General features: G+C 48.1%; 1 protein-coding gene across 6 annotated transcripts; it reads left to right on the forward strand.

The window, feature by feature from the left end:
• Positions 1–495: 495 nt before the first annotated feature.
• PELI3 (pellino E3 ubiquitin protein ligase family member 3) lies at positions 496–20,395 on the forward strand. Of its 6 annotated transcripts, none has more exons than XM_083416362.1 (7): positions 496–2,981; positions 11,633–11,785; positions 13,464–13,593; positions 14,638–14,739; positions 15,939–16,136; positions 18,093–18,281; positions 19,755–20,395. In XM_083416362.1, coding segments are annotated over exons 1-7 (1,341 nt in total). In that variant the 5' UTR covers positions 496–2,979; the 3' UTR covers positions 20,322–20,395. The 6 variants fall into 6 exon arrangements, with proteins under 6 accessions (XP_083272488.1, XP_083272487.1, XP_083272489.1 ...); XM_083416361.1 differs by lacking the exon at positions 496–2,981 and adding an exon at positions 4,485–4,582; XM_083416363.1 differs by lacking the exon at positions 496–2,981 and adding an exon at positions 5,245–5,573.
• The last annotated feature ends 2,245 nt before the right edge of the window (positions 20,396–22,640 follow it).

Raw genomic sequence — 22,640 nt, forward strand, 5'->3', positions numbered from 1 at the left:
GCAGTGTGAAGGTGGGACTACTGTGGAGGACACGGATGATGATTCTGGAGAAGATGGTCATGATTAGCAAGTAAAAAACACCACCACAGCAGAAAAGAGAAAGTTTCCTGAGTCAAATTGACCTGAAGAGTCTACAAAACCTTTATTATGTATGCTTCTATCCTCTAGTCTACATCAAGCTGACCATATCCTGAATCAGTTTGCTGCTTGATTAAACACTTGAATTGTGCCTTTTTTCTTCTGTTTGCTGTTAATGGGGGAAATGGGAGCTCCCCCCCCCCTTATTCTTGAGGCCTAAGTTACTGTAAACTGCCCTGTGATCTTCGGGTGAAGGGCAATACATTTAATAAATAAAAATAATAAATTGAGGTCTGTGGCCATTTCTACCCAGGACTTCTCCCTGGAGATGGATCCTGCAGGTAAATAATTTCTGGGTTTACTTCTCAAGCTGTGGGTTAGGATGGTGGTGGTTTTTTTTTGGGGGGGGGAGATGTATTGTTGGGAGAGATGCATAAACTGCTGTGTTATGCAAGCTCATAGTTGTTTTAAGCTTTAGATATAATTTTGGCTAGTGTGAATATTTTGTCAATGGGCTGGGTTCCATATCAAAACGAAAAAGTACAAAAATTCCTACATAAAAAAATACAGTAATCCTGATATCATTTGCTTACAAGAAACCTATAAAAGAAAAACGAGTGAGTGATTTGTACTGCCCCCTAAAGGTGGGATTTGGTATAATTTGCCTGGATCCTCAAAAGCTAGGGGTGTGGCTTTATGGATTGCCAAGAAAACAGGCATTGTATATAATGATGTTCCAATAGATCAGAAGGGTTTTTTTGTGTGTGTTTTTGAAACAACAACAAGAAGAAGAAACTATAGAGAAACAAAAATTATACAATTGGTTCAGTCTATGTCCCTAACTCCACTCAACCTATTTTATCAGCTCTACTGTTTCAATTATCAAATTTTAAAGAGGGTCCATTAATTTTGGGGGGAATTTTAACATGACTTAATAATCAATTGGATAGGACATTCATAAACCCTAATAAATTAACAGCAGTTTTTCTCAACTAATAAATAAATGAACTTTGATCCTTGGCGAGTCCTTTATACCTAATAAACACAATTACACTTACTTTTCAAAAAGCTTTTTCGCTTATTCCAGAATAGTTCATATTTTGATTTCATTTGAATTTATTCCCTCTGTTAAATTGGCCTTGATTACCAATATTATCATCTCTGACCATAGCCCCATAACTCTTATGTTCTGCTTTGCAAAGCCTGTAAGACTTTACTTGGAAAATAAATCCAAGATTACTCTAGAACCTCAGACTTAACTGTAAATATAGCTCCAGTTATTACCGAATGCCTTCAGAACAATTATAGTGAATTTCATACTCCTGCTGTTGTGTGAGACACATCCAAAATAGTGATAGGAGGAAATGGCTAATTGAAATCTCTGAAATCTACCCCCTCCAAAAAGAGAGAGAAAAATTATTAAAATCTATATATTATGTGGGAGCTCAGCACAGAATGACTAGAGGCCCCTATATTTAACATTTACATAGAACAGGGTTGGACTTTGGTCATCTTTCATAAATAAAGAAGTAATTTAGCCAGTGCAGTGGGAATTCTAAGCAGAAAAGTAAATGCTCCCACTGAATATGACTGGGTGGGTGTGAAAAGGGTGGTTTGGTACTCATGGGTGCAATAAACTAAATTAAGATTACCAGCTGTTAGTAATCCTAGAATGACTGGTTTTACAAATGCAGATTGGGCTGCGATGTACAACTGATTATAAATCCACAGGTGGATATGTATTTATGTTTGGAAACGGTCCCATTTCATGGGGCAGTTATAAACAGAGTTGTATAGCTTTACCTTCCACAGAGTCTGGATACATTGCAGCCACAGAAATGTGCAGAGAGATGGCCTGGCTCAGACTTTGGGGTGGTGAGAAAGGGGCCTGTTAGTCCAATGGAGTTGCCTAAAGCTGTCCCAGAGCGAGAAATTCCAGGCAAGGACAAAGCGCATTGAGGTGAAGTATGTGTGTGAGGCCATCCACGGGGGACTTGTGGAACTGTCTTATTGCCGTACCAAGGAGATGACTGGGAGCTTCCTGACAAAGCCCCTACCAAAGGAGAGTTTCCAGAACCTTCGTGTCAAGCTGGGACTCTGGGTTGTTGAATAAAATTTATGTATATAAATGTATGTTGCTGTTATGTACTGAGTTGAATAGGATCCAAACTGCAGCAGTCTGATTGGTCCTAGAACAATAGGATCCAAAATGCAGCAGTCTGATTGGTCCTAGAACAATAGGATTCAGAATGCAGCAGTCTGATTGGTCCTAGAACAATGCAGCAGTATGATTGGTCGGCAGGAGCCACCCAATCCAGCTCCAGATAGAAGTGAATCCACAACCTGATTGGCCTACAGGAGAAGTCCGGAATTAGCCAATCACGTGCAGCCCATTGTGTAAATAATGTATATAAAGCAGATACTTTGAGGGGACTTCCATTCCTCCTCACCACTATGAGCTGAATAAAGAGCATGAAATCACTTTGCGACTCTGAGTATATTTCAGTTGCATTGCCTGAGAAGGGGTATGTGGGATGTATTACTAGAGCAGTCAAGTATAACATTTTCCTGTTGCCTAGAATGGACACACGGGGATGTGGCTCCAGGCAGGGAGGACTTCCTGCCATACCTGCTCTGGAATTTCCTCCCCCTGTGTGTGACCAGGTAGATGGGCGTGACCCTAGCTGACCACATAAAAGGGCTGGCCACGCAATCCCCATTTCTCTCTTGGACTCTTACTCCCTTACTCTTGGATTCTTGCTGTCCTGGCTTTTAGCCAGCGCATGGCTCAAGCTTCACATAGGATGGAGCCCACAAGCAGAAAGTCCGAAATGTAGCTCAGACTTCTTTTCATTTTAACCGCAAGATAAATCCTGCCTTCAAATTACTGCTGTGAACTGAATGTGAGTAAAACACTATTCTTACTTTTAAAGAAGACCGTGTTGTGGTATTATTATTTTAAGAGGGAAATAAAGGGGAAACTTACCAGGAACAATCCAGACTCGACAAGTCAGACAGGATTGTTTAATTAAAGGATTTTAACAAATCCTTGCTTCCAATAAGCTGCAAAGGGAATGTGCTCTGCTGTTTACTCACTAGCGTGAGTGAGAAGGGATAATATCAAAACAATGTATCGTCTCCTACCTTCCTTAACATCCCCACAGTATGTGGGCACAGCAATGGCACTTAGACTTTGGTTTAGGATTGGGCATTGAAGGAAAGCGGGGTTCTTGTACCTTTAACAACTGTGCAGCAGGCAGACATTCAACAGGTTAAGCATTTTCTAGTATGGAAGTACAATTACAGGAGAAGCTTCTCCTGGGCTCATCTTGTCTGTCACACATTTCATTCCATGTATAGCTTATTTTTGGGCGCTCCACTCCACCTGCTAAAGAAGGCACAAATCTGCACGTGACACAAGCTATAATTAAGAGGTGTATTGCAGCAGCACACACTCTGTGTGTATACTTTTTAAAGAGATGGAATCTTAACATACTGCTTCCGCTGGCAAATAGAGAGGATCATATGCATATTTAGGGTTGGTTTTTCAGGCAGAGGATCACATTGATCTGTAGTGCCGGGAGGGGGGACTTCAAATGTATCTGTTATCTCTGGATCTTGCAGTCTTAAGAAGGACCTGCACAAGGAACAGAGGAAACTGCCTTATACCTAGCCAGACCAAAAGGCCATCTCATGTAGTAATGTTTACACTGACCGGCAGCTACTCTCCAGAGTTTCAGAGAGGAAGCCTCCCCCAGCCCTACCTAAAGATGCCAACGATTGAACCTAGAACCTTCTGCATGGGAAAAAGATGCTCTAACCACTGAGCTATGCCCTTTCCGCCCAAGAGAGACAAGACAGCAGCACCTGCCTTCTGCTCTCCCGCTGGATGGCTGGATGGATCGGGCCCAGAAACAGAAGTGAGCAGGAAGCGATGGCTTGGAGGAGGAGGAACAGTGGGCCCACCAAGGGTGCCTTGCCCAAGCTACAGGGGTGGCTGGGACTGGTAGTGTGGAAGAAAAGGAGCCCAACAGCAGGTGGCGCCAGAGCCAATGGCAGGCTGGGCCACCCAACTCCTGTCTCCTCGCAGTGCCCTTCTCCCAAGGCAACACTGAGGCCAAGGAGGAGGGAGCAAATGCCACTCACTGGACTGGCTGTAAGTCAAAAGGACAGGCAGGTGAGGGCTAGCTGAGGGCAGGTTCAACCTTCGCATAGAAATATCCCTCAAACAAAACCCCTCTAGAACTGTTGCCAGTCAATATAGATTGCACTGAGCTAGATGAACCAATGTCCTGACTCGCTGTCAGGCAGCTTCTTATCTCTGCTCCTGTTTTCCTGAACAGTGCTTTAAATAGCACCTGGAAACAGACTGGAAGCCACTGCAGCTACTAATATCCTAGCACATTCCGCCCGTGCCTCTCTTTTGGGGAAAGGGCTGTAGATCAGGGGCAGAACAAGACCCTTGCATGCAGAAGGTCCCGGGTTCCAGTCCTGATATCCCCAGGTAGTGGCTGCCTGAACCCTGGAAAGCCACTGCTAGCCAGTGCAGACATTTCTGAGCTAGATGGGCCAGTGGGCCTGACTCAGTTTAAGACACTTTCCTATTTTCCTAAGCTGCTACCAAAGGAAGCAAAACAACAAAAATAGCATTGTTATTAATAAAGTTATACTATATGTTTATTGTTAGCCTGTACTGCATTGCAATCCTTTTAAAGCACAACATTTTCCAGTTTGGGCTCTGTTGCTGGTGCTCTTGCCTTGATTTCCATCGAAAGTAGACTTCCCATTATTATTATTATTATTATTATTATTATTTATTATATTTTCTATGCTGCCCTTCATCCGAGAATCACACAGCGGTTTGCAATCGGAAAACACAAGATTGCATTCCGTAACTATCTGTTGCACTTCCCTCTCCTCTCCCCTTCCCCGAGCGAGGGACCCTCGGCTCTTGCACCCCTCTCGGCACCCCCCCCCCGCCGCCGCCCCCAACACACGCACGATGGCAACCTCCCTCTCTTCTAGCCTCTTCGCACACCTGCAAAGCAATAAACAAACGCTTCCCCCCCCCCCTCCCGTCCACACACCCGCTTTGCTTTTGTGATGCAGCTGGTGGGCAGGTTGCAGGCAGAGGCGGGGGCGCGAGGCAAGGGCTGCCCCTGGGTGGGGAAAAGGGAGAGACGAGAGGGCTTGGGGAGGAGGATCCCCCTTCTCTGGTCCTTGCAAAGGGTTGCGGGGGGGGGAGCGGCGTTGTGTGCGTTGCAGACTTGCGGTGTGTGCGGCGGGGTGCCGGGGACGCGAGAGCTGAGCCTGTGATCCCGCCCGGCGCCGGAGCAGCCGCCGCCGCCGCCAAAGCAGAGCCGCCGCCTCCTCCTCCCTCCTCCTCCCTCCTTCTTCTTCTTCCTCCTTCGGCAATGCAGGGCTATCCATCCTGCGCAGGCGGTGGTTGCTGAGCAAGGACCCGCCGCAGGGGAGCGGGGGGGACGCGCAGAGGGGTGAGCCGGAGAGACCCCCAACCCTGACGGTGGTGCCTGGCGGGTTGGGGTGGGGGGAAGGGAGGGAGGGAGGCGGAGGAGGCTGCGGGGAGGGGGTGGTGTTGCATGGGGGAGAGGAGCGGCGGGGGGAGGGCAGGGAGGAGGGGAAAGGAGGGAGGGAGGGATGCCTCCCACAGATCTCCCCCACCCCACTTTTACTTTCTGCAGTTCTTCGCTTTCTGTCTGTCTGCAGCCCCCCCCCCCCCATCCCCATCATTCCTAGGCTCATCCGCAGATCGGCTCGGCTACCTTTCGATTCTCATGCCCCCCCTAATTCCTAACCCACCCACCCCCAATTTGATATGGTGACCCTGAATTTTTATGTCCCCTAATTCATTGCCTAGCTCCATCCCTCTCAAATCTGGTTAGATGTCTCTTAATAGTGTCTGTTAAAAATGTCTCGTCTTTATATAACATATTTAAGCCCTGGCACTTGTCTGGTTTTCTTTTGTTAATATGCACCCTGTTATTCTTAACCTCCCCCAGCAGCACCATCTGTCTGGGCCCCATTTAATTCCTAACCCTAATATAAACACACACACACACTCTCCCTCCTCAGATCTCTTGGGCTGCCTCTGAATGTCTTATGGGTGTCCTTTGATTCCCATGTCCCCTAATTCAGTATGCCCAGGTGTTCCTGAATTCTTTACCTTCCTGTCCCAAATCTGTTTAGGTGTCCTCTGATTCCTGTTCTCTGCCCCCAAACCAGCACCTTCGTTAAGATGCGTACACATTTGTCTGTGTTTACGTTTTGCTAACCAGCATTGCATGGGACGGACACACACAAACACACACACACGTTTGTGTGTGTGTGGAGAAAGAGCGAGTGCAAAGGGCCACTGTCCCTTTGCAAAATGTGTCCCATTTTTCCGTGGTCCTTCCTTATTGCACTATGCCTGGCGCTGCCCACCTACCCTGCATCCCCAAGAATGCATGTATCAATATCTGGTTTTCATGGGTGAAAGAGACAGCCACCCCCACAATATACATTTCCAACAACTTCAGTCCCTAGTCCAGATCCCTCTGTCCAAAGGCAGAGGCTACCAGGCAACTCTTGAGTAGCAAAATCAGGCCCTTTTCCTTGCTTCTCTAGCACTATTGATAATATCCTGTCAAACAGGCTCTGGATCCTTCCCCTTGTGAATTCTTTCTGCAAATGCATCCCCATGGTACCCCAATAAACCAGGATTGTCCCCTCTCCTACACAGTCACACAGCACCCTATACACTCTTCCAGCACTCTTGCTGTTTCCAGGGAACACCAGAAGCTGTCTTATACTGAGCTAGATGGTCAGTATTGCAGACACTGACTGGCAGGGGCTTTCCAGGATTTCAGATATCTCCAGCCCTACCTGGAGATGCCAGGGATTGAATATGGGACCTTGGCAAGCAAAGCAGTTTCTCTACCACTGAGCTACAGCCTGCTCCTTAGTGGGGGCAGGTATACTGAGGTACCATATCATGGACATCCCAACTCTTTCTACTTCTCCTAAACATATTAAACACATGTCCACCCCCTTCAAGTTATGTACATCATCTCTTAAAATGCAACCTTCCTAACTTCCCAATAAAGCAGGATGCGGCCCTCTCCTTTCTCACTCACCACATTTGACATTAAACCCCATTCCAGTCCCTTAGAAACCCTGTGTTTGTGCACAACTCCATTGGACATTAGTTCCCTATATTTGTTGCACTGATCCCCCCCCCCCAAGTTTTAATGATAATTATTTTATATATATTTCATTTTTAATAGTTTTTTTAAATTTTAGCTGTGTTTTCTATCTACAGTTTTATTATGTATCCTGTTTAGAGGCCTATTTGAGTAAGTGGTTTATAAATCTTTCTAAGTATTTTTTTTTAAAAAAACAACAACAGCTATGCCCCTCTAAACAGGAAGAACTTGATCCATTCTCCCAATGCACAGCTTAGATCCTACAGATTTTCATCTACATACCCACTCTTTACCAGAACCACTGCTCTAGAATATCCTGGTGTAGCAGACCCCCCCTTAATCAGGAATCCTCCCCTTTCTGTGCTTAAGGGGGGAGAAAACCCTATGTCTCAAACTTTTCCAGAAGATGCATGTATTGCACCTTGTGTGACCTGGAACTCTTGCCCCTTAATCTGAGAGGTGGACACAGTGGCGTAGCGTGGGGGGTGCAGGGGGGGCTGGCCGCACCGGGCGCAACATCTGGGGGGGGGGCGCTCACACTCGCAGCTCTCTGCCCCTACCTGGCTCACTCATTCTAGGGGGCGCAAATTACTTGCCTTGCCCCGGGTGCTGACAACCCACGCTACACCACTGGGTGGACAGGTTCAGTAGAAAGAGACCCTGCACATGCAAAGGTTCACAGAGACTTCCCCTTTGAGGGCTTTAGTCACCCACCCACCCACCCTGCTTGACCTCAAGATGCATAAATCTCTACATTCCTTGATCTACAAATCCTCTTGAGTTCTTTTTAATTTCTGTTTGCCCTTCAGTTTTGCACATACAAAGAGCTTTTCAAAAATATTCACTGGCCAGGCATCTCTGGAAACCCTATCCCACTAAGTTTCCTCTGTGTCTCTGAATTTGCCCCAGGGATCCTGACACACAACCGTTCTTCAAGATTTAATTCTCCCCCTCACACTCTGCTCTACACACCCAGAGTCCTTGGCTCCATAGTTATTGACAATACAGTTCTCTATAGAGGCTTAGCACCTCCACCTCCTACAGCCTCCAGAAAAGCTGGGGAAAATGGCTAGGGGGGCGGGAATCAGTGTATAATCTCATAATTCAGATTATTTGTATAACCTTCTGAGCAGTGGATATTGCTGGATTCTGGGTTTATTCTTTTTTAGTTCTACAGGGTATCACGTGATGGACATTTGTGCAAAATGTAATTATTTACAGTCTTGCCTGAGTTCCAGAATCAAAGCTGGTACTACCTTCCTGGATGTATCTGAGTAATGTTTTTGAGACCATGTCTGTTTGTGGGGAGTTTGATTAAGAGATTGCACCCAGGGCAGTTTACAAATTGGTTAGAATGTCTGACTTAACATCTCTGTATCTAAACAGATAAGACTAAGGCCATCTTCACCCCTTAACTATAATTTATATACTGTATTGGGTGGTTGGCAACATGCAGGTTGGCCACTAAATAAGTAAACCAATTACCTTCATACAATGAGATATTAATGCATTTCTTTGCAGTACAGTACTTAAATCATTAACTAAAACTTGTTTTAATGAAAAATATGCGGAGACGCACTTAAGACATACCCTCCAGTTTATATATCTGTGCTACATCCTGGTATTAAAAAGAATACAGGATTTTATCCCGTTAGACCTGCAGACCCATTAAGATTAATGGACACAGCTAGGCCCAGTAATTCCAGCGGGTCTACTCTACGTAGGACTCGGGGGGGCACCTTTGACAGCCAAGGCTTTCCCCCCAAAGAATCCTGGGAACTGTAGTTTCTTAAGGGTGCTAAGAGTTAGATCCCTATCCTCCACCAGGAGCTACGGTTTTCAGAGTTCTTGGGGAAGAATTTGTTGCTAAACCATTCTGTGAAATATAGTTCTGTAAGGGGAATAGCGGGCTTGCTAACAACTCTTAATGAACTACAGTTTCCAGAATTCTTTGTTTAAAGCAGTATGATGATGCTTCAGCTGTATTGCAGAGATGGGGCCTTAGTGGGATGCAACCCATTCCACACTGCAAGGCCTAGGTGAGGCCCAGCTCAAATTTGTTTGGTTTGTTGTGGTGGTTGTTAAAGAAGACCCATTTTTGTGTAGGCATGTCTGTGTGTGTGTGTGTGTGTGTGTGTGTGTTGGGGCATTATGTGTGTGCATGTGTGAACTAGTCCCACAAGCAAGGAATCAACAGGATCGGGGGCGCGGGAAGGAGGCAGCTACAGGATTTCAATGAACCACAAGTGGGTTCCTCCAGCAGCAGGGACCAGGATGGAGCCGAGAGTGTTGCCATGGCAACAGGGAGGCATAAAATATCTGAAATGCTGCTGTGGTAACAGTGCGGAGGTAGTTTAGGGCTATCACCATGGCAACTTTGGGGGGGGGGGTTGCTGCTGCTAAGGGTCAGGACTGTCACCTTAGAAACCTGGAGATGCTAGAGGTGTTTACCATATGGCTCCTTTGAACACCGGGCCCAAAACCATAGAGGTCAGGGAGTGCCACCCACGGCAACTGATGGGGAGCCGTCAAGCGGGCGTTGCTATGACAATGCAAGGGCGAGATGCAGTATGAATATGGGATGCGGTCCTAATGGGCATCTGAGCATGTGTAGAGTGCCTTACTCCTCCCTACAGGAGGGAGGCTATAATCCATGGCCTTCTACTATAAATGAAGCTGAAGTCCTAAACACATTTACCACAGAGTAAGGCCCCTTGAACTCCATGGGATTTACTTCTGAGTATTTTATTTTACTTACAATATTTACGTACAACTTTTTGAGCAGATCTCTCAAATCTTTTACGTAAGATTATTACAACTAGAAGCATTTATTTGTTTTTTAAAGAAGAAATTGCAATAGAATGGAAAAGACAACTTGGTTGCTTAGAAAAAACTGCTACTGCTTCTTATTACAACTAGAAGCATTTATTTGTTTTTTAAAGAAGAAATTGCAATAGAATGGAAAAGACAACTTGGTTGCTTAGAAAAAACTGCTCCTGCTTCTTCTCCCCTCCCCTTAGGGCAAGTTTCTTCTGCAGAAGCTCCTGTGGTGACATTTGGGGGGGAGGGAGAGGGGCTGCTATGGGAGCTGGAGGGTGGCAGGCCCTCAAACTACTTCCTTCAGTACTTCCTCCCCTCAAGCAAGATGGGCCTTCAGGCACAACAAGGCATGCATTGGGTTGTCTCTAGCTAAATAATATTCAGAGTAGACCCATAGACCTGAATGGACCTAAGTCAAAATAATATCCACTATTTTTAATGAATCTATGTAGGACTAACATGAGGTACAACAGGGTTGCAATGGATCTTTCCTTTTGTTCTCTGATAAGGATCATGCAAGTGCATTGATTGTGCTATTTATTACTCCTCCTCCTCCTCCTTCCTCCCATTACATATCAGACAGGGACTTATCTGTTGTCTTTTGGGGGCCTATGGAAGACCTTCCTTTTTCCAACTTGTCTTTTAAGTGGAGATTTTTTTTTTAATCCCAGTCTGTAACTGCATTGAATTTGGCATTGTTTTTATACGTGAACTTGTTCTAGTTGTGAAATATATCTACCGTATTTTGTTAATGCTTCATTGTTAAACTGCCTCGATATGTTTCATAGCAAGCGACTCGTAAATGATTTTTTAAAAAATTATTCTTAACAACCATATTCGTACGGCTGAAGTGAGAAGAAGCACTCTCACAACACTTTGACAATCATGGCTCCCCACCCCAAAGAATCATGGGAACAGTAGTTTGTTGAGGGTTGTGAAACTTCTTAGGAGACCCTCTCACAGAGCTACAACCCCCAGCACCCTTGAACAAATGACAGTTCCTGGGATTCTTCGGGAAGCCATCCAGTGAAATGAGAGTGCTTTAAATATGTGGCATTCTTCTTCTTTGGCGATCACTCGTAGCTGAGTAAGATTGTCTTCCATGAAAACGGTCTTAACAGTGAGTCCGTAAGTGACTGTGAAGGCCAATTCTGGATCCACACATCCTTCCACAGTGGGGACATAGGTTTCCAGGCAGGAGTTGATCACGATGTGGGTTTGCCAAACGTGCTTTTCTCCCTTTTGTCCTGAGTTTGAGTGTCTTCAAATTCCATGACACCTTTGGTAAAGGCTGATCTCCAATTGAAGCGCTCGCAAGCCGGTGTTTCCCAATTGTTGGTGTTTATACTACTTTTTTTTAGATTTCCCTTTAGAGAGTCTTTTGTTGACCACCAGCATTACACTTGCCATTTTTAAGTTCAGAATAGAGTAGTTGCTTTGGGAGATGATAATCAGGCATCCGAACAACTTGACCAGTCCAACAAAGCTGATGTTGAAGAATCATTGACCTGCCTTCTCTGTGCTTACAGGATGGTGTTAGAAGGAAGCCCTGAAGCAGTGAGCTCCCAGTCACTAGATCTCCGGCGAGCTTGCCCCAAAAGCAGCCGCATTTATCCCTCTCCAGGGGACAGTATCCTGTTGACCAAGGAGCCAGTGAAGTACGGGGAGCTGATCGTGTTGGGGTAAGTGAAGGGAACCCTTTCTGCCAGCAGTCCCCCATGCAGACCTGGACACATTTTTTAAGTGCTCAGCTCTGGAACATGAAATAAGAAGAAGCTGATGAGCAGGAAGCCTGAGCATGTACAGAGTACGTTTCTCTCACCACTGAGTAAAAATAGCCATATACTTCCAAGGTTAGTGGGTGATGACCTTCAGACAGTGGCGTAGCATGGGTTGTCAGCACCCGGGGCAAGGCAAGTAATTTGCGCCCCCCGCTGCACTGTCCCTCCCCCAGATAGTCCCTCTCTCTCTCTCCGCACCGCACCGCACGCCTGGCACCCTCCCTTCCACAGTGGGCGGCGACCCGGTGGCTCGGATCGGATTCGCACAGCCAGCACTTCAGTGAGAGAGAGTGAGTGAGCCAGGTAGGGGCAGAGAGCTGCGAGTGCGAGCGCCCACCCCCCCCAGATGTTGCGCCCGGTGCGGCCGGCCCCCCCTGCACCCCCCACGCTACGCCACTGCCTTCAGATCAGATAATTTGTCTCCCAGGCAGGCTTGAACCCCAATCATGTCTCTTTTAGAAGGGGTTCAGAGACCCTGTTATAACCAGGCCTGCATAGCAAGCATCTAACCAAGCCAATTGCAACTCATTGGAGACCCCGTAAAGATAATGGTTTTGCTGGCTTAGGAACATAAGAAGAGCCTGACGGCTGGATCAGGCCAAAGGCCCTTCATAGTCCATCATCCTATACTCACAATGGCCTTTGCGAAACCCAAAAGTCAGATCTGAGTATAAGAGCTGTCTCCCCACAACGGGCATCCAAAACTATACTGCTTCTGACAGTGGAGGCATTTGCAAAGCTTTGCAAACAACAAACACCCAAAACGCCACCCAACAACCCTTCACCAGGGCCTGTTCTTTATGAATCAGGGGTTCAAGATATCTCTCTATGTTGCAGAGACTGCTTGGGAAGTGGATTTAGGATTTTTAACAAAACACAGGCTGCAAAAAGAAATGGAGGGGGGGAGTGGGTGTGCAGATTAATACTTGACACTTCCAAACTGTTGCTATATTCATGTGGGATTCGATCACATGTGGGCAAATTCAGGTCGTGGAACGATGGGAAGTCTTGCACAACACAATCACTTCCCCAGAAGATCAAACCTTTTGCCAATAGAAAATGATGGGAAAACATGAGAAAGGGTAGGATAACCCTTGCTTTGATGCAACTTCGTCTAATCTCTATGGAAAAAAATAACAATGAATGCTCATCAAATAGCTAAGACAAGAAGTCCAGTCTCCCTGCAAGTGAATCAGTATGAATGCTCAGTAAATAGATCATCTGGAAGTGCCTGCGGTTGTGTTTGTCCACTAGACTTGAAAGCAGCCTTTTCACAAAGGTGGGCCTCAAAAATAGATATATTTTAAAGAACACTAGATATTTGCAGTGGCGTAGCGTGGGTTGTCAGCACCCGGGGCAAGGCAAGTAATTTGCGCCCCCTAACCCGTGGATTTGTGCCCCCTAACCCTAACCCCCAGATGTTGCGCCCGGTGCGGCCGGCCCCCCCTGCACCCCCCACGCTATGCCACTGGATATTTGAAATCCTGAACTCTCATCAAGTTGAATTGATGTGATGCTCTATTTTACTCTGTACCAAGTACAGACAAACAAACAGATCCATTGGCCTCTCCCAACACAGGTACAATGGCTCCTTGCCCAATGGTGACAAGGGCCGCCGCCGCAGCCGATTGGCCCTGTTCAAGAGGCCGAAACCCAATGGGGTTAAACCAGATGTCATCCACCACATCTCTACACCGCTTGTATCCAAGGTGAGTCCAAAGCCCCTTCCTAGCCACCAGGAATACTCTTCTGCTCATCAGACCACTCTGGGCTTCAGTGGGGGGCCATTTTGTGCAAGGACCATAGTGTGGTGATAGAGCACATGCCTGGCATGCTGAAAGTCTCAGATTCAGTCTCTGACATCCTCCAAGTAGGACAAGGAAGGCTCTGGAGAGCCACTGTCAATCATTGTGGGCATGGCCAAGATAGATGGACCAAGGGTCTTCTTTGTAATAGGGCAGCTCCCTGCTATTTTTTTTATGCCAGAATCTAGTCCTGGAAAAGATTTATGACTTAAATACGTGTCCCAATATGTAGGGCTGCCATACGTCCAGGAATCAGTCTGTCAAAATGGCGTCCATGCAGATGTTTGCCAAATCAGCAAAATGTCCGGGGAAACCCAGACGTATGGCTCAACAACTTTTCACTTTTGGGAATATGACAACCCTACAATAAGGAAATAGAGACAAAGCTGTCTTGACTCTCATCTGAAACCCCAGAGAGCTGCTGCTGGTCATTATAGACAAATTGGCTTAGATGGACCAGTGACCTGACTTGGTTATAAAGAAGCTTCTTATTGTCTCTATTAAAATCAGTTCTTTATTCGGATTCATGAGGACTGGAATCTTACTTTCTTTTTAGAGGCAGGGCTGGAGCTCAGTGGCAGAGCATCTGCTTTGTATGCAGAAGGTCCCTGGTTCAATCCTTGACATCGCCAGGTAGGGCTGGGGAATGACCCTGTTTGAAACCCTGGACAGGTTCTGCCCGTCAGTGTGAACGATAACAATCCACTTAGATAAATGATCTGACTCAGTATAAGGCACCTTCCTGTCTTCCTCTGTGCAGCTGGGCTTTAGGAATGGGATACAAGCCTCTTGCTCTTTGATCAGGCACTGAATCTAGTCCATGTATCATGAGAAAGGGAACAGGGAATCTCAGAGGCTCGGTGCTGGGATTGAGGTGACGAGTTTAGCTCTGGAGAGGAGCTTTAGATGGGTCCCACAGCTGTTTATTTTATTTCTTCTGCCCAACAGGCACTGAGTAACAAAGGCCAGCACAGCATCTCATACACACTTTCCCGAAGCCACTCTGTGATCGTTGAGTATACTCATGACTGCGAGACCGACATGTTCCAGGTACCTATGACCCTGGCAGCAGAAACAGGAATGCCATCCTCTTTGGATGACTAGGCGCCTGTGCCTTCAGCAGATGTCTGGTGTATGAGGTTTTTTTGTGCCACATATACTTTTTATTGTGCCTCTATGATGATTTGAACTCATGATGGTTATACGCAATGACACTTTCAATACTGTTTGAACCTGCAAATGTTTCAGAGTGGATGTACTGAGTAATTTCCAAGCAACACATGTCCCATAACTTCCTGCTGAAAACCTGCATGAGCCTTGGCAGGTGCCCAGCGGTGCCTACCACCGATATGATGGCTATGATTTCATGCCCTGTGGATATTGCATCAGATTGTTGCTTTAATATCTGCTTCAGTGAGGCTCTGGAGATTCCAGAGATGGTGGCAGCCTTGGCACCACTTTTCCCTTTGTCATTTAGCTGAAATACCTGTTGTGTTCTGATCTTGCGCAGGATGCTAGGAAGAAGGCAGCAGTGCTTAGGCGATGGCACCAATGTGAGTCCTGACGCTGGCCTCTGGTGGTACAGGAAGTCCTTCTGGAGGCCCACGTCTGAGGCCCAGCAGTCTCCAGTAGCTGAATCAGAGCCCTGAGGTGTGTCCAGCTCCCCTCGCTGGTGCCTCCGCAGCCTCCATCTGTGGCTGGATCACTGCTGGATTCTGGAGTCATGACAATACCACTGAAATAGTTTTCAACTCATTTGGAAATGCATTTCTTCAAGCCTCAGGTGTGGCCAGGATGTTTTGTTCCTGTGCTGGCTAGTTACTTCATGAACAGATGTGAACCAAAGCTATTATTGAGAGCGCAAGGAAATTAATACAGATATCCGATTGTTACCTAGACCAAGGATGAGGGGCCTGTGACTCTCCAATGGATGTTGGACTCCAACTCCCAGCATCCCTCACTGTTGGTCCAAGAACATCTGGAGAGCCACAGGTTCCACGTTCCTGATGCAGACTGACAAAACATCTTCTGGAGATGGGACATTAAGAAGGGTCCCTCTCATCAATGTAAGGCCTTCCTGACTTCTCTGCATCCGTTTGTGATATTTCACGATTTTTTGACAGGAGAAAATGCTATCTTCCTGAAACCGAGATGGCAAAATCACAAGTGAACAATGGATGTGTTCGCGAAGCAAACACCAGCACACTTTTTTTGCCTTTCTGAACTCTCTCTGCCTCCTTTCTTCCCAGATTGGCCGCTCCACAGAGAGCATGATTGATTTTGTGGTGACGGACACGACCCCAGGGGCCAACTCAGCCATCGATGGTCAGTCGGCTCAGAGCACCATCTCTCGCTTTGCCTGCCGTGTCATCTGCGAGAGGAACCCTCCGTACACAGCACGCATTTACGCTGCTGGCTTCGATGCCTCCCGCAACATTTTCCTTGGAGTGAGTGAGTCACCAGCACGACTGTGTATGTCTTTGCGTACGTGTGGTGGAATGGAAAAGTCTTTGGCTTCCAAAGGAGGACAGCACACCTGTGTGATACGCAAATATTCACTTTGGTGCAGTTTCCCACAACATGGTGGTGGACGGGGACATCTCACTCGGTGCCATTTCTGCCTGTCACATAACTTGGCTCACTTGCACCGGCCAGCAGGAGGCAGTTGCTCTGTAAGCAACTCCCTGCAGTGCATCTGCTTGCCATTTCCCCTTGAGGCCTCCTGCCTTATTGCCGCCTGTGAAGGGGGCACACAGAGAAGGGCCTCTAATGGCGTTAGACCACCCTTCGTCCCCAAAAATGGATTTCTAAATGATATTCAAAGAGACCTGTCAGGCCTGAGCTGGATATAAATGCCCTCTTAGTCGTCCACTTTTTTTCTGGCCTTGAGAAAGTGATATTTCTCTGCCTTTTCCTTCTCCTCTCCCTTCCTTGTGCGTCATCTTTTTAGTTTTTAAGTCTGATGTAGCCTCTCTCCCCACACACCTTTATGTCTCTCTCTCTCTCTGTCTTTATTGATGTGAGCTGCTTCCAGATCCTCAGTGTAGGGATCGCTCATGCCTCTGGCCCTCAAGATCTCTTTCTTTGGTCCTTGGGACCTTCTTGAGGCAACATCCCCTTCCCTGACCACACCTCTCGCTTTCCTTGAACTGTAGTCATGCCTCTTTCTTGCCTGGATGAAGAGGTTGCAGAAACCTCTGGTTGTGTGTGTGTGTGTGTGTGTCTGGAATGTAGCCTACCGTACAAAGGTAAAGATTTACATCTGTTTCTCTGACCCCTTTTGTCTCTTGCTCTGCCCTCCCCTGGCATGTGACGGCTGGCAGGCTGCCCACGAGTGAGCGCGGCCCGCCCGCTTAAAATGGTTCCCCACCCCTGCAGTGAATAAGCAAGGCTCATTCAATTCAGTAGGACAGCCTCTGAGTAGACACGGTTGGGAATGCGGCCTAAACAAATAATTTCCAAGGGCAAATGCGTTCCAAAGCACAACCAAATACACCGTCAAGTGAAGAGAAATAAAAGCATTCAACCAGACAAAAATAACCTTAATCTAAAATGGCTGGGCGAACAAACACATTTTAGCCTGGAGCTGGGGAAGAATATGGTGTCAATGCTGGGCGGAGCTCTCTTGAGGGGGCATGATAGCTCAGTCGGTTAGAGCGTGGTGTTGATAATGCCAAGGTTGCAGGTTTGATCGCCGTATGGGACAGCTACATAGTCCTGTATTGCAGGGAGCTGGATGAGATGATCCTCAGGGTCCCTTCCAACTCTACATTTCTAGGATTCTATGATAATGATTGCCAGTCGTGGGTAGGTATGTGTGGGAAGAGGTGAAACCAGCACTTTGAATCAGTGGCGTAGCGTGGGTTGTCAGCACCCGGGGCAAGGCAAGTAATTTGCGCCCCCTAACCCGGGGCAAGGCAAGTAATTTGTGCCCCCCGCTGCACTGTCCCTCCCCCAGATAGTCCCTCGCTCTCTCTCCGCACCGCACCGCACCGCACGCCTGGCACCCTCCCCTCCACAGTGGGCAGCGACCCGGCGGCTCGGATCGGATTCGCACAGCCAGCACTGCAGTGAGAGAGAGTGAGTGAGCCAGGTAGGGGCAGAGAGCTGCGAGTGCGAGTGCGCCCCCCCCCCCCAGATGTTGCGCCCGGTACGGCCGGTCCCCCCTGCACCCCCCACGCTACGCCACTGCTTTGAATTGGGCCAGGAAACAGACTGCAACCGGTGGGAGGCAGGGGATTGTTGATGAGAGAGACTGTGCTTTGAATAAGCCTGGCTGGAATTGGTTAGGACTCTGCAGGGCAATCCTGTTTCCACATTCAAAGGCCCCTAGGACAAGTCTTGCCCCCACATCCCCCCTGCCCAAGCGGTGCTGTGATGCCAGTCTCTGGGTTCATTGGCAGGAGAGGGCAGCCAAGTGGAGGACTCCTGACGGACTGATGGACGGGCTGACGACAAACGGGGTGCTGGTGATGCACCCCAACGGTGGCTTCAGTGAGGACTCCACGCCGGGTGTATGGCGCGAGATCTCCGTGTGCGGGAATGTGTATGCCTTGCGGGACAGTCGCTCAGCGCAGCAGCGGGGAAAGCTGGTACGTGGGGAGAGGAAGCCCAGGCAAGGCACCCTGTAGGACCAAGGAGAGGCTCTTGCCCTACTGAGGACCTGTGGCTCAGTGGCAGAGTACCTGCTGGCGTTCAGAAGGCCCCAAGTTCAATCCCTGGCATCTCCAGGAAGGATGGGGAGACACCCTGTCTGAAACCCCAGAAGCAGCTTCCTATTCTCCTATTTAAATCAGTCCTTTATTCAGAACCTTGAGGACTGGATCTATTCATTATTTTTTAAGGGGAAGGGCCATAGCTCAGGGTCAGAACATCTGCTCTGCACACAGAAGGTCCCAGCTTCATTCCTTGGGATCTTCGGGAAGGGGTTGGAAACAGCAGCAGACCTACATTTTGGGGGCCCTGATGCTTGAGCTGTTATGGGGCCCCTTCACAACCAGCAACAAGGTCCAGCAAACTGCTGTTATCATCTACAGTGGGGTTGTTCCATGACAGATTGCCACAATTTTTTGAAATATTTAACTCCTATATCTCAGATTTTGATTAAAATTGTTGTAGTGAATTATCTCACATGTCAAAGTCGCTGGTGTGAATAAAAAAATAATATGACATAGTTTTTGAGTTATGGGGGGGTGAAAATTAGGGAAATGTTATATATGTCCAGGATGCATCATCAGATGATGAAATTGGGTCTACTAGACCCAATTTTTTAAAGCAATGTAGACTAAAGTTGCTTCAGGGCCCCTCTGAAAAGTCAAACTAATCTAAATAAGATAAAAAGGAAAGAAGCAAGAATAAGCAAAGGGAGAAACTAAGGAAGAAGAAAGAGAAGAGAAAGAGAAAATAAACACAAGGCTCTGTACCACAATTATATCTTAACCCTTATTCCACACATAGAAGAGTAAAGTCTCCCAGCTCTCATCTGGGAGCTTCACCCTCTTCCCCCAGCCTCCCACCCCCTGGAGATCCTCTCTACCCTGCCCCTCATACTGGGCCTTTCACAGACCCTCCAAGTGCCCCTCTTTTCCAGGGACAGTCCCGGATTTACAGAAGCCATGCTGGTTTCTGATTTGATCCAGGAATGTCCCGCTCTTCCTTAGGACGTCCCTATTTTCATCGGAGAAATGTTGGAGGGTATGCTTTCATCTTCTGTCCATCCTCTTCCATCGCAAATAATAATAATAATAATATAATATATTATTTATACCCTGCCCATCTGGCTGGGTTTCCCCAGCCACTCTGGGCGGCTCCCAACAGTATACTAAACACACAATAAAAGATCAAACTTCAAAAACTTCCCTAAACAGGGTTGCTTTCAGATGTCTTCTTAAAGTCAGATAGTTGTTTTTCTCTGACATCTGGTGGGAGGGCATTCCACAGGGCGGGTGCCACTACCGAGAAGGCCCTCTGCCTAGTTCCCTGTAACTTCGCTTCTTGCAGTGAAGGCCCTTGGAGCTGGACCTCAGTGCCTCTTCTGACATCTCTCTCTCTCCCCCCACGGCCAGGTGGAGTCTGAGTCCAACGTGCTCCAGGATGGCTCGCTCATTGACCTGTGCGGGGCCACCCTGCTGTGGCGGACCTCGGAGGGACTCCTGCGCACCCCAACCCTGCAGCAGCTGGAGGCCCTGCGCCAGGAGATCAACGCCGCCCGCCCCCAGTGCCCGGTGGGCTTCAGCACGCTGGCGTTCCCCAGCCTGGCACAGCGGGGCGTGGTGGAGAAGAAGCAGCCCTGGGTCTACGTCAACTGTGGCCACGTCCACGGCTTCCACAACTGGGGCTTCCGCAAGGAGAAAGGGGGGCTGGAGCGTGAGTGCCCCATGTGCCGCCGCTCGGGGCCCTACGTGCCTCTCTGGCTGGGCTGCGAGGCGGGGCTGTACCTGGACGCCGGGCGCCCCACCCATGCCTTCTGCCCCTGCGGCCACGTTTGCTCGGCCAAGACTGTGCAGTACTGGGCGCAGATACCCCTGCCCCACGGCACCCACGCCTTCCACGCAGCCTGCCCCTTCTGTGGCACCTGGCTGACGGGCCAGCAGGGGTTTGTCCGCCTCATCTTCCAGGGGCCGCTCGACTGAGCTGGGGAGGGCGGGGGGCTGGCGGAGGGGAGGGGAGGGCGAGATGGAAAATAAACAGCAACATCTGAGAACAAGGTCCGGCTCTTGGAGGCGGGTGCTCTGCGTGTGTGGTTCAATGAAAGCATCATTTTGGTTCCCTGCCAATGGCTGCGAAACTTCCACCGTATGTAAGGATATCCCAGGCAATGCCAGTTCACAGATTTTTTGGGGGTGCGGTGGGGATGTTGTTGGGCAAGAAGCTCCTCAGTGATCCCTCTTCCCTCCCCCCGAAACCTCCAGGGAAACAGGTCACCCTGCTGCAACTTCTTGTAGGAAAATGGTTCTCCCAGTCCCATTTTTTTATAAATACAAGTTTAGATATTTGCAATTCTTCCATTGTGTTAATACTTCAGGACCTATGGAACTCCCTGCCACAATAACTCCTTAATGTGACGCATTCCTATTCTCTCCAAGTGCTTTTAAGTCTTCCTAATAGGTATAATAGGCTGGGGGTGAGGAAGATGCCCCTCTTCATGCCATAGTCACCATGGTGCATTCACTTGTCCCTGGCACCAATCCCAGCTGGATTTAGGGCAGAGCAGGCAGTTCCCCTGCCCTGGATGCTGAGCCAAAGAGGCACATAATAATAATAATAATAATAATAATAATAATAATAATAATAATAATATAATATACCTATATTTATGTGGGCACCTACTTAGAAGATTAAAAAACCCTGTATCAAAAGGAATTATTGTGAAAATAAGAAATATTTAGGGTGGAGGGGCACCAAATTTTGTCCTTGCTCAGGGTGCCATATTACCAAAGTTTGCCCCTGCCAGTATTCACCCAAAAAGAACGTGCAAAGGAAGCAGAGGCTGCACTTCTTTCTCTTTGCTCTTTTTTCACTGTTCCCACCACAGGCTCAGGCAGCTGAAAAGCATGTGGGCAGCATGGGGGGCCACTGGAGGCTGGCGCTGGGCCCCCTTCCGGGCTGTGGGCTTGGGCAGCTACCCAGTTATGATGAGTGAAGGGCCATCCCACAGGGGCAGAGGAGCTGATTTGTGTTTAGATCTTTGATTCAATCCCTGATGACATCTCCAAGCAGGGCTAGGAGAGACTCCCTGCCAGAAACCCTGGACAGCTTGCTGCCAGTCAGTGTAGGCAATACTAAGGAAGATAGACTCACGATCTGACTTGGTCTAAGGCAGACACCACCAAGGTAGTACCCAGAGGCAACTTAGTGCCCAGAGAGGCCTTTCCTGACACCCCAGGGTCCCCCTTGCCCCCACTGAAATTAGGCTTTCAATAAGTGTTCTGTTGTAGCCAATACAGCAGGTTGCAACCTATGCCTGGTCCCACAAGCCACAGGCCTCCAAGATGTTGGCAACCCCTGGTGCAAAGCATGCTCTTTTTGAAATTGGCCCTTTGTTCTGAACTATGAGGACTGGAATCTTGCTTTATTTTTAAGGGCAGGTCCATAGCCCAGTGTGTGGGCACCTGCTATGCATGCAGACGGTCCCAGATTCAATCCCCAAAGGCATCTCCAGATAGGATTGGGACAGACTCCTTGCCTGAAACCCTGGAGAGCTGCTGCCAGTTGGTGTAGACCATACTGAGTTAGATGGACCAATGGCTTGGCTCAGCGTGTGGCAGTTTCCTATGTCCCTATGTCCCTGATGCTCCAGCGCTGCGCCTGGCTCCCATCTGCTCACAGCGCCATGTCTTCGTCACATCTGTGAATTGCTCTTTGGATCTGGTCAAAGGGACACTGCAGTTTGGGTTAAGGCCACTGCTATGGGTATGTATTTTCTCAGAAGACGATGGAGACCAGAGCTCAGTGGGAATAGACCTTTTTTTTTCTTTTCATGCATAAGGTTGCAGATACAGTCCTCTTATCATCTTCAGTGAATGGGACTAGCTAGGAAAGATGCCCCTGCCTTTGAAAAACTATGGAAGCGCTGCTGCCAGTCAGAGCAGGCAGTACTGTGCTAGACAGATGGCTTGTAGTTGCATTTGGAAGGGCCCAGGTTTGATGTGCTAAAAAGGAGCAGGGATGAAGAAGCCCTTCCCACTTGCCTCCCTGCAGAGTAGCTGTCATTCAAACCTGTCAAACACAAACCTGGTATGTGCACCTCAGCGTCAGGTATTTGCTGGGGCCCACACCCCAGCAGGGGTCCACCGCTCATGCACACACCGCCAAAGGATTTCTGACACTGTCTACTGCTGTTTAATTCTTGCCCTTTTTGAAGAAGGGGAGTAGAGCCTCAGGTCTGGGATCTGAATGTGGCCCTCTAATTCTCTCGACCTGGCCCTTGAAACATCGCTCCCTACCTGTCT

This window comes from Podarcis tiliguerta (assembly GCF_965153285.1).
Source record: "Podarcis tiliguerta genome assembly, chromosome: 16".
Classification (NCBI taxonomy): domain Eukaryota; kingdom Metazoa; phylum Chordata; class Lepidosauria; order Squamata; family Lacertidae; genus Podarcis; species Podarcis tiliguerta.

Coding starts and splice junctions, on each gene's coding strand:
- PELI3 (XM_083416359.1), top strand. CDS start 9,854: ATGAATATGGGATGCGGTCCTAATGGGCATCTGAGCATGTGTAGAGTG. Junction 11,786..13,463: donor GGGGAGCTGATCGTGTTGGG/GTAAGTGAAGGG, acceptor CTCCCAACACAG/GTACAATGGCTCCTTGCCCA. Junction 18,282..19,754: donor CGCAGCAGCGGGGAAAGCTG/GTACGTGGGGAG, acceptor CCCCACGGCCAG/GTGGAGTCTGAGTCCAACGT.